We start from the raw sequence: 13,753 nt of genomic DNA, 5'->3' as shown, positions 1-13,753 counted from the left end.
AGACCGCGGAAAATAATACTAATAATAATAATATTTACCTCTTTTTTACCTGGCAAGGAAACTTTTTTTTATAGATTGGGGACTTGGAATTTGTTTAACAATTTAATCTGGTATTTTGTATGCAGTTTTTTTAAAGGTAGTGCTTTTTTTACACAATAATTTTTAGCGGTATATTTTTCAAAATTTTCACTTTGAAAACTCGTGAAAATTCTAAACAAATCCAATAAGAATGACTAGCAAAAGTTGGCTACTATTTTAGAAAAATAATCTATCAATCGGATAAACTTTATGTTCAGCTATAAAGTCCTAGCAAGCTAATAATATCAAATCACAGAACGATTAGTCCATTGTATGCCAAAGGGGTATTTTAATATTGCACCGAAAATAGTGGAAATCGTGGATATAGTGGGTTTTTTTTTGTGAGTAAAAGAAGGGATAGGAGGTATCTACAATGACTGTTTAAATAGAGGGGTCTTAAGTGGGTATATGTGGCATATTTCAGACCGTATATTTTATCGCCAAGTCACTTAGTACACTAATTTTCTTGCCACAATGTCTGGTTCACACACCTTGCAAAATAAAAAAATACTTTCCATAGTATTTTCCAGTATATTAAGGTTATGCACTCACCCTCTTAGCCAATGCCCCAATGTAGAAGTCGTGTAAAAATGCAATTTAGAGCCACATCGATTATTAATGCGGGAAATCATCGAAATCTTGATCACTTGCCATCAAAATCTCAATGTTTTCAAAAATATAAAAAAAAGGAATGTAAAAATATGCATAACGGGGGTTTTTCACACTGGCGCTTCCATGGGGCTTATATGGAAAAGAACGGGCCAACAATTTTGAAAAGTACACATATACCTCTTTATACAAATGATTTTAATATGTAGCAAATGGGTAGTTACCATGTAAAGAAATAAACTTAGTGGAAATTGTTGACATTTTTTATTGAAACCTTATTTTATAAAGAATGCCAATAAAGATGGTACTTAAAATTAGCCACTTTTATATAAAATTGATTAGATTATCGGTTAAAAATATGTGTTCAGTGCTGATAGTCGTTGCTAGCTAGTATTCAACCGAAAGCAATTTTTTTTTTTTTTTTTTTTTTTTTTTTTTTTGGTTTTAAATCATCTCAAGGATGATCGGTATTTTGATCGTAGCACTGTAGCCACATTGATGATGATGTAGTTTGGCGAGTTTGACAGGTCGGTATATAAAAAAAAGAGGAAAATTACTTAACTGTTTTAGAAAATTAACTGAAATTACTTTATAACATGATGAAGAAAAAAGGGGTCAAAAGTTTAAGTCAGCAGTTTTGATGAAGATTGCCAGCTCTCTGAGATGTAGCGGCTCTTTTTTTTATTAATAATTGATGTAAATTGTTATAATATTTAAAGATTTAGAATTTCCTTCTGAGCCCGGCAAATCTTTGGCAATCGAAGATCAGGTGTTCGGCATATTCAGTTACATTGCACGTTTCGCAGATATTTGAGTCAATTGCTTTGATTCTGTGTAGGAAGACTTTGTCGTATGTGTGTCCCGTCATAAGTCTGTTAATGGTTTTGATGCTTTTAGCATTCCATAAGAGATAAATGCCAGGGTTTACTGGGTATGTCTGGAAATATGTCTATGAGGCTGGATCCCTTCGTCCTACACTTCGTCCTGTAGTCCTCATTCCATTTGTATACTAAAAAGTTCCTAATTTCTCTTTGAGCCTCCTTGTAGCTGTATTTTATATTTATTGTAAACCCCTCACTTGTAGCAGCCTTTGCTGCTATGTCAGTCTTTTCGTTGATGGCCACACCCTTGTGACCAGGGACCCATAGAATGTCAAGTTTCTGAATGTCTGATTGGTTAATTATGTTGTGAATATCATTCACTAGGTACGAGTCTGTATTCTTATTTTTAATTAAATTAATAACTCCTAATCCATCACTTAAAATCAAAGCCTTTTTGTAATTATATTTAAGACATAGTTCGCAGGCCTTTTTAAGGCCTACGAGTTCGGCACCTACTGAGGATAATCTGTTTTCTATTTTGTACTTGTGGATATTTCCACTAAGCCATTCTACTATTCCTATGCCACATGTACTTTCTGTAACTGAGGCATCTGTTGATAGAATGTTCCAGTCGTCCTTTCTGTACTTGTTCAGAATCTCATAAAATATAGTTTTTATACCCGATACTCAAAATGAGTATTGGGGTATATTAGATTTGTGGTAAAAGTGGATGTGTGTAACGTCCAGAAGGAATCGTTTCCACCCCCATAAAGTATATATATTCTTGATCAGCATCAATAGCCGAGTCGATTGGGCCCTGTCTGTCTGTCTGTCCGTCTGTCCGTCCGTCCGTCTGTCCGTCCCCTTCAGCGCCTAGTGCTCAAAGACTATAAGAGCTAGAGCAACGATGTTTTGGACCCAGACTTCTGTGATATGTCACTGCTACAAAAATATTTCAAAACTTCGCCCCGCCCACTTCCGCCCCCACAAAGAACGAAAATCTGTGGCATCCACAATTTTAAAGATATGAGAAAACCAAAAACGTAGAATTGTAGAGAATGACCATATCTTTAAGACTGCGGAATCTGAATTGGATCGTATTATTATTATAGCCAGCATCAAGAAAACAATTTCATTTTTTTCCCGCCCTGTCTCTCTGTAACACACACGTAGCATAGGCGGCTTTGCTTAGAGTAAAACATTAGCGCCTAGATCTCAGAGACTACAAAAGCTAGAGCAACCAAATTTGGTATCCACACTCCTAATATATCGGACCGAGACGAGTTTGTTTCAAAATTTCGCCACACCCCCTTCCGCCCCCGCAAAGGACGAAAATCTGGGGATATTCAAAAATCTCAGACTATTAAGGCTAGAGTAACCAAATTTGGTATCCGCACTCCTGTTAGATCTTACTATAAAACGTGTATCTCAAAATTTCACCCCACCCCCTTCCGCCCACACAAAGGACGAAAATCTGTTGCATCCACAATATTGCACATTCGAGAAAACTAAAAACGCAGAATCATAGATAATGACCATATCTATCAGATTGCTGAATCTGGATCAGATCAGATCATTTTTATAGCCAATAGGAACAAATCATTTTGCAGTGGCTACGCAGCGCCCGACGTCACGCTCAGACTGATTTTCTGTCTCTCTCGCACGCACTCTTTGTCGTGTCGTTTAATATTAGCGGCGTCTGCCGGAGGAGAGCCATACTGACTTAGTATCGGGCATAACTGTAGAGTTGCGGTGTCCGCAGCAACTCACAACGTTCCCCCTCGTTTTTTTTCCTTTATTTGATTGATTGATGTACTTAATTCAAAAAAAAATATAAAACAAGGCTTTGAAATTGAAACATAATTTTCAGAATTAAATAATACTATACATATAAACAAAAACGTAACTTTAAATAATAAATGATAGATAAACTACATAAACTCGGTGGATGGCCTAAGACGCGGATTGCGGCTCATTTTCTGCTGGGCCCTGGTCATCGCTAATAGTGCCTTATTCGTAGGTGAATTTGAAGTGCCGTACATTTTTCTTTGTACTGAAAATAACTCCACGACTTTCACGCTTGCTGGTCCCTGGTTTTTTCAGAATCGACTGGCGTCCCTTATTGGGAGGGGGGGTATGATTAAGAGCGTTTTGTTCGGCTGCGGCCAATATAGCAGACTTGAGCAGAGTGTTGCCACCATTGGAAGAACGGCTCTCGCCTACAGACATGCGCAGGACGGTGCGAGCAGGAGAGAAGGACCGACGGTCGCGTACTACGATCACACGCTGAGTGTTGCTGCGAGATGGAGTTTGCGGGGCATCGTCCGCTGATACCACATCCGCCTTAGCCTTTTTCATTTCAGCATGGGCTTTGCGGAGTAATTGCATCAAGTTACTGCTGGCCTTGACCTTGGGCTTAGCGTTTAAATTGTTGCCCAGCTTAGACTTTGGTTTGGCCACAGGCTTGGCTGGTATTTTCGATTCCTCAACTGCATCGGGGTCCTGCCAATTGTTCTGTTTCCATCGCTTCAAGTTATCAAAGCGCTTGTCAACATTCTCACTCTGGAGTCGCAGCATGTCCCACCACCCTTCCAGATCCTCTGCCTGGACGGGTTTCGTCTCCTCGCTGCCATCGTAGGGTCGATGGTTCTTGCCCGTAGCTCCCGCCTCGCAACGGTCAATCAGACCGCTGAACTGCATCAATTTCTTGGTAGAGAGCAAATTTGTCTGTCCAATGGCGACATTGATCATATCTATGCCGCCCGTCTCAACCAGATGCGCCTCATTCTCCTTGCTATAGGCTTCCCACTCGCTGCAGATATCTCGCAGTCGTCGAATCTCATTCTCCAGCTGTATGCGAAAGTAGAGCACCGACTCGAGGGCCCGCCGATTGGCAACAGGATACTCCTCACCGGGCAAATACATGCTGTTTCGCTTCTCACGCTCACAGCGAGAGTTGACTTTACCGCGCGAGACGCTCACATATGGACTTAAGTAGTTGGGCTTCTCATCGGAAATCCTGCGAGGAGGGGTTTGCTCCGTAGCTGCCTTCAGAGTAGAATTTTCTTGTTCTTTATCATCTGGATCTGGAAAACAATAATATTACATTTTACTCCATTTTATTCCTGTTGTACTTACCCTTAGCCAGATATGGATCCAAGATCAAACTCTCTTCAGCTGCCGTTTTTATCAAAGAGTACCTAGAAAAGTCAAATTTCCGCTTCGCTTTCGAATCTCGGTGCCTGCTCATTGGACCCACTGGACTCAGATTTGAAATCTCACCCAAGGCTTCTATCATTTCTTGACTGCAATTGTTCGTCTTGCACTGCGTGAATGTGGCCAGAGCAGGGAAACTTATCTTCTCTTCCAGCGGCGTATTGGGAGGCAGTGGGAGTTCAGTGGTCCCAGCCTCAACCAACTCTCTCATCAGCTCCGGCCGATTTCGAACATTCTTTTGAAGACCTACGTACTTGCTGACGTTGCTCTTGGCCTTCATTCTGGTCGACAATTGGCTGGCAAGCTTGTTTTTTATTGCCGGCCCTTTTGCTACTGCGGTCGACTTAAATTTTCCCGCAGCTCCCCTCCGCCGCCTCCTTGAATGGGCTTTGGTTTCACTGCTGGTATTTTTAAGGTGGGCTTACTCACGGCCGGCTTTTCGAATGGTTGCGTCCTCCACTTTTGTCAAATAAACAACCCCATTTGCAGAAGGTCCAACGACCAAATCTGCTGCCTTGGGCTTTGGGCCTGCTGTAGGCTTCAAGGGCAATGCACGTGAAGGTGCAGGCTTCACTGTGGCTGGCTGGACATTCCTTGCTGATGTTTGATGTTTCATGTTTGATGTTTGGGTCTTCACAGTGACCGGTTGAGGACGCGACGTTGCATGTTGCAGCTTTGCCATGGTTGCCGCAGGCTGAGTGCGCAATCTGGATGGATGACCCTGGGTACGCAATTGGGTTGCCAAAGGCTTTTTGGCGGCACAAATGCCGGAGCGTTCTCCTGCTCTTTCTGGGGGTTTGTCGCAGGTTTAAGTGTTTCGGTTTTATATGTGAACATCTTTTGACCACGACGAGCAATTTGCTCGTTCTTTGTTTGTTCCTTCCTGGCAGCCTTCCAATCCACGAAGCGCTTTATGTAAAGGTCCCGGGTGGGGTTCCTCTGCTGCTGAGGCAGCTCTGGTTTTCGATTCTCCTTAGGAGGAGCGACATAGGTAAGGCGTGGCTGCGCCTCCTCTGAGGGCGGTATAGGTGCCGCACGCTTGACGGGAGTTGGACTAACACTAATAATGCGGTTGCTTTGAAAACGATCCTCGCGCTGTTTTGCAAGCGCCGCATTCTGTAGTTCCCGGTTCTGCTCATTGAAATTGTGTGGGCTGAAAGCAAGTGATTGCTGTTTATATAATTCCCTGTGGCGCTGCATTATGACGTCGAGCAGTAATTATTTAGGAGTTTAAAAAAAATGGAGTGACGCTTCTTAAGAATGGCGCCTTTTCAGCGTGCCATACCGATGAAAAAACGAACTTAGCCCACTTAAGCCCCTTTATTTAAACTGGATAACAACTCGAGTTAGACCGCGGAAAATAATACTAATAATAATAATATTTACCTCTTTTTTACCTGGCAAGGAAACTTTTTTTGATAGATTAGGGACTTGGAATTTGTTTAACAATTTAATCTGTTATTTTGTATGCAGTTTTTTTAAAGGTAGTGCTTTTTTTACACAATAATTTTTAGCGGTATATTTTTCAAAATTTTCACTTTGAAAACTCGTGAAAATTCTAAACAAATCCAATAAGAATGACTAGCAAAAGTTGGCTACTATTTTAGAAAAATAATCTATCAATCGGATAAACTTCATGTTCAGCTATAAAGTCCTAGCAAGCTAATAATATCAAATCACAGAACGATTAGCCCATTGTATGCCAAAGGGGTATTTTAATATTGCACCGAAAATAGTGGAAATCGTGGATATAGTGGGTTTTTTTTTGTGAGTAAAAGAAGGGATAGGAGGTATCTACAATGACTGTTTAAATAGAGGGGTCTTAAGTGGGTATATGTGGCATATTTCAGACCGTATATTTTATCGCCAAGTCACTTAGTACACTAATTTTCTTGCCACAATGTCTGGTTCACACACCTTGCAAAATATAAAAATACTTTCCATAGTATTTTACAGTATATTAAGGTTATGCACTCACATTGGCCAATGCCCCAATGTAGAAGTCGTGTAAAAATGCAATTTAGAGCCACATCGATTATTAATGCGGGAAATCATCGAAATCTTGATCACTTGCCATCAAAATCTCAATGTTTTCAAAAATATAAAAAAAGGAATGTAAAAATATGCATAACGGGGGTTTTTCACACTGGCGCTTCCATGGGGCTTATATGGAAAAGAACGGGCCAACAATTTTGAAAATATTCCCCTTTATAAAAATGATTTTAATATGTAGCAAATGGGTAGTTACCATGTAAAGAAATAAACTTAGTGGAAATTGTTGACATTTTTTATTGAAACCTTATTTTATAAACAATGCCAATAAAGATGGTACTTAAAATTAGCCACTTTTATATAAAATTGATTAGATTATCGGCTAAAAATATGTGTTCAGTGCTGATAGTCGTTGCTAGCTAGTATTCAACCGAAAGCAATTTTTTTTTTTTTTTTTTTTTTTTTTTTTTTTGGTTTTAAATCATCTCAAGGATGATCGGTATTTTGATCGTAGCACTGTAGCCACATTGATGATGAGGTAGTTTGGCGAGTTTGACAGGTCGGTATATAAAAAAAAAGAGGAAAATTACTTAACTGTTTTAGAAAATTAACTGAAATTACTTTATAACATGATGAAGAAAAAAGGGGTCAAAAGTTTAAGTCAGCAGTTTTGATGAAGATTGCCAGCTCTCTGAGATGTAGCGGCTCTTTTTTTTATTAATAATTGATGTAAATTGTTATAATATTTAAAGATTTAGAATTTCCTTCTGAGCCCGGCAAATCTTTGGCAATCGAAGATCAGGTGTTCGGCATATTCAGTTACATTGCACGTTTCGCAGATATTTAAGTCAATTGCTTTGATTCTGTGTAGGAAGACTTTGTCGTATGTGTGTCCCGTCATAAGTCTGTTAATGGTTTTGATGCTTTTAGCATTCCATTTAAGAGAAAAATGCCAGGGCTTACTGGGTATGTCTGGAAATATGTCTATGAGGCTGGATCCCTTCGTCCTACACTTCGTCCTGTAGTCCTCATTCCATTTGTATACTAAAAAGTTATTAATTTCTCTTTCAGCCTCCTTGTAGCTGTATTTTATATTTATTGTAAACCCCTCACTTGTAGCAGCCTTTGCTGCTATGTCAGTCTTTTCGTTGATGGCCACACCCTTGTGAGCAGGGACCCATAGAATGTCAAGTTTCTGAATGTCTGATTGGTTAATTATGTTGTGAATATCATTCACTAGGTACGAGTCTGTATTCTTATTTTTAATTAAATTAATAGCTCCTAATCCATCACTTAAAATCAAAGCCTTTTTGTAATTATATTTAAGACATAGTTCGCAGGCCTTTTTAAGGCCTACGAGTTCGGCACCTACTGAGGATAATCTGTTTTCTATTTTGTACTTGTGGATATTTCCACTAGGCCATTCTACTATTCCTATGCCACATGTACTTTCTGTAACTGAGGCATCTGTTGATAGAATGTTCCAGTCGTCCTTTCTGTACTTGTTCAGAATCTCATAAAATATAGTTTTTATACCCGATACTCAAAATGAGTATTGGGGTATATTAGATTTGTGGTAAAAGTGGATGTGTGTAACGTCCAGAAGGAATCGTTTCCGACCCCATAAAGTATATATATTCTTGATCAGCATCAATAGCCGAGTCGATTGGGCCCTGTCTGTCTGTCTGTCCGTCTGTCCGTCCGTCCGTCTGTCCGTCCCCTTCAGCGCCTAGTGCTCAAAGACTATAAGAGCTAGAGCAACGATGTTTTGGACCCAGACTTCTGTGATATGTCACTGCTACAAAAATATTTCAAAACTTCGCCCCGCCCACTTCCGCCCCCACAAAGGACGAAAATCTGTGGCATCCACAATTTTAAAGATATGAGAAAACCAAAAACGTAGAATTGTAGAGAATGACCATATCTTTAAGACTGCGGAATCTGAATTGGATCGTATTATTATTATAACCAGCATCAAGAAAACAATTTCATTTTTTTCCCGCCCTGTCTCTCTCTAACACACACGTAGCATAGGCGGCTTTGCTTAGAGTAAAACATTAGCGCCTAGATCTCAGAGACTACAAAAGCTAGAGCAACCAAATTTGGTATCCACACTCCTAATATATCGGACCGAGACGAGTTTGTTTCAAAATTTCGCCACACCCCCTTCCGCCCCCGCAAAGGACGAAAATCTGGGGATATTCAAAAATCTCAGAGACTATTAAGGCTAGAGTAACCAAATTTGGTATCCGCACTCCTGTTAGATCTTACTATAAAACGTGTATCTCAAAATTTCACCCCACCCCCTTCCGCCCACACAAAGGACGAAAATCTGTTGCATCCACAATATTGCACATTCGAGAAAACTAAAAACGCAGAATCATAGATAATGACCATATCTATCAGATTGCTGAATCTGGATCAGATCAGATCATTTTTATAGCCAATAGGAACAAATCATTTTGCAGTGGCTACGCAGCGCCCGACGTCACGCTCAGACTGATTTTCTGTCTCTCTCGCACGCACTCTTTGTCGTGTCGTTTAATATTAGCGGCGTCTGCCGGAGGAGAGCCATACTGACTTAGTCGGGTATAACTGTAGAGTTGCGGTGTCCGCAGCAACTCACAACGTTCCCCCTCGTTTTTTTCCTTTATTTGATTGATTGATGTACTTAATTAAAAAAAATATATAAAACAAGGCTTTGAAATTGAAACATAATTTTCAGAATTAAATAATACTATACATATAAACAAAAACGTAACTTTAAATAATAAATGATAGATAAACTACATCAACTCGGTGGATGGCCTAAGACGCGGATTGCGGCTCATTTTCTGCTGGGCCCTGGTCATCGCTAATAGTGCCTTAGGTTAGGTTAGGTTGAGGCGGCTGCCGGGCTCGTTTGGAACCCGTCACACTTAGGCCGGTTTCGGCCCGTTGTGATACCGCATAGGATCATTTCCTTCCTGCGTTGTGAGACTTCCTGTCAGCAATTATCCCAGCCAGATGCTCTCACAAAGTTCGCTATCCTCCTGGGACATAGTTTGGACATCTCTGAGATGTCGTGTAGAAAGGCTGAGCCCAGGTGCTGTAGCCTTCTTCTGCTGAGAGCTGGGCAGGAGCAGAACAGATGTTCCACTGTCTCCTCCTCTTCCTCGTCTCTACAGCTGCGACAAAAATCGTTATGTGGGGCCCCCAGCCTGTTAGCGTGGGTGCCTATTAGCCAGTGTCCCGTGAGGGAACGTGTGACCACGCTGCACCTTTTCCTGCTTAACTTGAGGAGCTCGGAGGTGCGCTTCATGTCCATGGTCGGCCATGTTTGCCGAGTTGTGCGACATCGTGGCACTGTTTGCCACATATCGTTGTTTAGTCGCTTGTATTGCTCCCTTATAATGAGCTTACAGGTGCCCCTTGGCATACAGATATCCTCCTTGTCTTGGAGAAGGGGGATTGTAGTGCCAGATCTGGCCAGCTCGTCCGCTATACAGTTGCCCTCGATGTCCCGGTGGCCCGGGATCCAAATCAGGCTAATAGCAAATTGCTGAGCCATCTCGTGCAGAGATTTGCGGCAGTCTGCCACGGTGGCCGAGTTCGAGGAAATCGCGCTCAGCGATTTGATCGCAGCCTGGCTGTCGCTATAAATGTTTAGCTTGGTTGCCGTGACGGCAGCCGCTTGAAGGCAGTCTAGAGCCTCCCTGATTGCTATGACTTCCGCTTGAAAGACACTGCAATGATCTGGGAGTCTGAAGGAATGCCTTATGCTTAGCTGTTCAGAGTAGATTCCCCCTCCGACTCTGTCGTCCAGCTTTGATCCATCTGTGAAGATGTTTATGGCCCCATCTGGGCCTGGGAGTCCCTCGAGCCATTCGTCTCTGTGAGGGATGATTGTGTCGAAGGGAGTGTCTGTGTACTCTCTTGGAACTTGGTAGTCTGTTTTTGAGGGGACGGTACTGCTATTATTTAATATGGCTGAGTGACCTATGCACTGTGTCACCCATTGATCTGAGTCTCTTAGACGTATTGCTGCTGCTTCTGCCCGTTCCTTTCCTGCGAGGTCAAGGCTCTGTAGGCATAGGATGGCATTTAGCGCATCATTTGGGGTGGTGCGAAGAGCTCCGCTGATGCATAGGGCGGCAGTCCGCTGGACTTTGCCCAGTTGCTTGGTGATCGCCCTTTTTGATAGGGCCGGCCACCACACCGTAACTCCGTAGAGTAGTATTGGTCTAACTATAGCTTGATATATCCATTGGACTATGCTTGGGATCATTCCCCATCTTAGCCCAATAGCTTTTTTGCATGTGTAGAGTGCAGTCATTGCCTTCTTCACTCTGTCTTTGACATTCAGGTTCCAGCTAAGCTTCTTGTCAATTACCAACCCTAAGTAACTGGCACTGTCGCTAAAGGAGAGCCTGCATCCTTGTAGTATTGGAGGGTTGAGGGGCGGGACCTTGTATTTATTTGTGAATAGTACGAGTTCCGTTTTTGAGGGATTTACTCCCAGACCGCACGATTCTGTCCAATCCGACAGTTGCGCTAGCTTTGTGGACATTAAGTCGCACAGTGTTTGGGGGTATTTCCCCGAGAAGATAATCGCAACGTCGTCCGCATAGGCCACGACATTGCAGCCCCCCCCTTCCAGGTCACATAGAATCTTGTTGACTGCTATGTTCCACAGAAGAGGAGACAGGACACCACCTTGCGGGGTGCCTCTGTTGACATACCTTGACTGGGCGGACGATCCCATCGATGATGTCACCGTCCTGCATGTGAGCAATTGATCAATGAGCATCACCAAGTGACGGTCCACCCCCAGGTCAGTCAGGGCTTCTGTAATGGCGCCCGGTACAACGTTGTTGAAAGCTCCCTCAATATCGAGAAAGGCTATGAGTGAGTACTCTTTGTGATGCAGAGATTTCTCTACCGCTGAGATCACTTCATGAAGAGCCGTTTCCGTGGATTTTCCTTTCCGGTAGGCATGCTGTGCGCCTGACAGCAACTGAGGGTGTATAGTTGTCCTCAGTTGCAGCCCGACGAGTCTCTCAAAGGTTTTGAGAAGGAAGGACGATAGGCTGATTGGTCTAAAGTCTTTTGCAGCTGAGTGCGAGGCTTTCCCAGCTTTGGGAATGAAGACTATCTTTGCCTTAAGCCATGTTCGCGGGATTGTACCCACAGCCAGTATCTTCCTGAAGATACCTTGTAGCCAGTTGATGGCCGTATCCCCGGCCTTCTGAAGTTGGGCCGGGATTACCTGGTCTGGGCCTGGCGATTTGAACGGGTTGAAGCTGTTTATTGCCCAGCTTATGTTACCTTTTGTGAGGATGTGATCCATCGAGGTTACCGGTCCCTCTCCTGGAAGATGTGCCGTCTCGATGGTTGTGCACCCTGGAAAATGTGTGTCTAGTAGAATCTGCAGGGACTCCTCACTGGAGTTAGTCCACGTGCCGTCATTCCTTTTAAGATACCCTACCGAGGGGTTAGTTTTTGAGAGAATCTTGCGAAGCCTTGCGGCCTCTGACGTTTCCTCAATTTCCGAGCAAAATTTTTTCCAAGAGGCCCTTTTTGCTTTCCTTGTTTCCTTTTTATATAGTGACAGACTGATTTTGTAGTCTGCCCAGTGGCTCTCCTCGTTCGCGCTTTTGGCCCTGTTGAAGAGGGTCCTGCAGCTTTTACGTAGGATGTCTATTTGTTTTGACCACCAGGGGGGTTTCTTTTTCCCCCTAGGTTTGCTAGAGGGGCACGCTGCCGCGAAGGCTTTGTTGCATGCCTCTGTGAACCTGTTCACTAGGCGATCTAGGTCGTCTTTTGTGTCAGGGCATGATGGTGCTTTGGAGGGGAGTAAGTCCTCCAGGGCTGAGCTATATTTTTCCCAGTTGGCTTTCCTGGGATTAATATAGTCCTTAGGTTTCGGACACTCGAGGGATAGTGTGGTCTCGATGTATCTGTGGTCAGAGAAAGAGTGGTCATCAAGGACTTGCCAACTCTTGACTATGTCTAACAGGTTGGAAGACACTAGGGTGATGTCAATAACCTCCTGTCGATTTTTAATTATAAAAGTGGGGTCGTTGCCCCGATTACAAATAAATAGATTTGAGTTGAGGATGAAGCTGAAAAGTGACTCACCCCATACATTTGTGTTCGAGCTCCCCATTTGAGTGTGGTGAGCGTTGGCATCGCAACCTATTAATAGGTCTATGTCCGACCTCTCGCTGTCGCTGGCTAGTTTGCGAACCTGGTCGTTGGGAGGATCGTTTCCCTCATGGGCCATGTAGGACGACATCAGCCTTAGATGTGTCCCTTTCAGCTCTAGGCTTGCCGCCGTGTTGTCGCTATCGCTATAGTTATGGAGCAGAAAGATATTAAGGTGCTTTCTGGCGAGAATGCAGGTGCGGGTTTTACCTTCATGTTGAGCTACAATTATCTTGTACTCCTTCGACCCTAGTCCACAAACCTTGTCTCCCACTATCCAAGGTTCCTGGATCAGGGCTACGTCTGCTCCGCTCTCTTCGAGGCGGAGTATAAGAGCAGCGGATGCTGCCTTACAGTGGTGGAGATTGATCTGAAGGAGCCACAAGGACATCCTTAGTGTTCTCCACCACTGTAATGTCGGCATCCGGATCATCCTCGACTTCCTCGTGGCAACACATCGCCTCGAAGTCGCATCTCAGCGTGCCATCGGTGGAGTAGCCCTCTGGGTCTATCTCTGTGTGATCGTCGGGTGCTTCGATCTCCGAGGCAGCGTCCTGCTCAACTGGCTTGTCGACAGGACGTGCCTCGGCCGCCGCATCCGACTTGTAGACCTTTACGGTCACAGAGCTGAACCCAAAATTGAGCTCGCCTTTGGCAGCCTCAATCGGGGCCAGCGACTCTTTGTTGAGGACGACCACCGCCTGGTTTGTGGGGCCCTGTGTCGTCTCAACTTTGACCACCTTCCAATCTGCTGTTGGGAGGTGGGGGTTGCATCTTTGCAACATTTTTAGGATGCGCTCCGGCTCCTTCATGGAGGCGGGCACCCAGACTCTCGCCCTTGGTCTACTGGG

General features: G+C 43.5%; 2 protein-coding genes across 2 annotated transcripts; both read right to left on the bottom strand.

The window, feature by feature from the left end:
• Window positions 1-3,353: 3,353 nt before the first annotated feature.
• LOC117191138 (guanylate kinase-associated protein mars-like) lies at window positions 3,354-5,175 on the bottom strand. Its single transcript, XM_033396101.1, has 2 exons — window positions 4,647-5,175; window positions 3,354-4,594 (listed from the first exon to the last, which is right to left on the bottom strand). The coding sequence occupies exons 1-2, from the start codon at window positions 5,002-5,004 to the stop codon at window positions 3,519-3,521; spliced, it is 1,434 nt and encodes a 477-aa protein (XP_033251992.1). The 5' UTR covers window positions 5,005-5,175; the 3' UTR covers window positions 3,354-3,518.
• Window positions 5,176-5,341: 166 nt separating this feature from the next.
• On the bottom strand, window positions 5,342-6,191 carry LOC117191155 (guanylate kinase-associated protein mars-like). Its single transcript, XM_033396122.1, has 2 exons — window positions 6,111-6,191; window positions 5,342-6,053 (listed from the first exon to the last, which is right to left on the bottom strand). Exon 2 carries the CDS (start codon window positions 5,922-5,924, stop codon window positions 5,358-5,360), a length of 567 nt encoding a protein of 188 aa, XP_033252013.1. The 5' UTR covers window positions 5,925-6,053; window positions 6,111-6,191; the 3' UTR covers window positions 5,342-5,357.
• Window positions 6,192-13,753: the final 7,562 nt, after the last annotated feature.

Source organism: Drosophila miranda (genome assembly GCF_003369915.1).
Source record: "Drosophila miranda strain MSH22 chromosome Y unlocalized genomic scaffold, D.miranda_PacBio2.1 Contig_Y1_pilon, whole genome shotgun sequence".
Classification (NCBI taxonomy): Eukaryota; Metazoa; Arthropoda; class Insecta; order Diptera; family Drosophilidae; genus Drosophila; species Drosophila miranda.
This window is presented reverse-complemented; position numbering and strand designations above follow the sequence as displayed.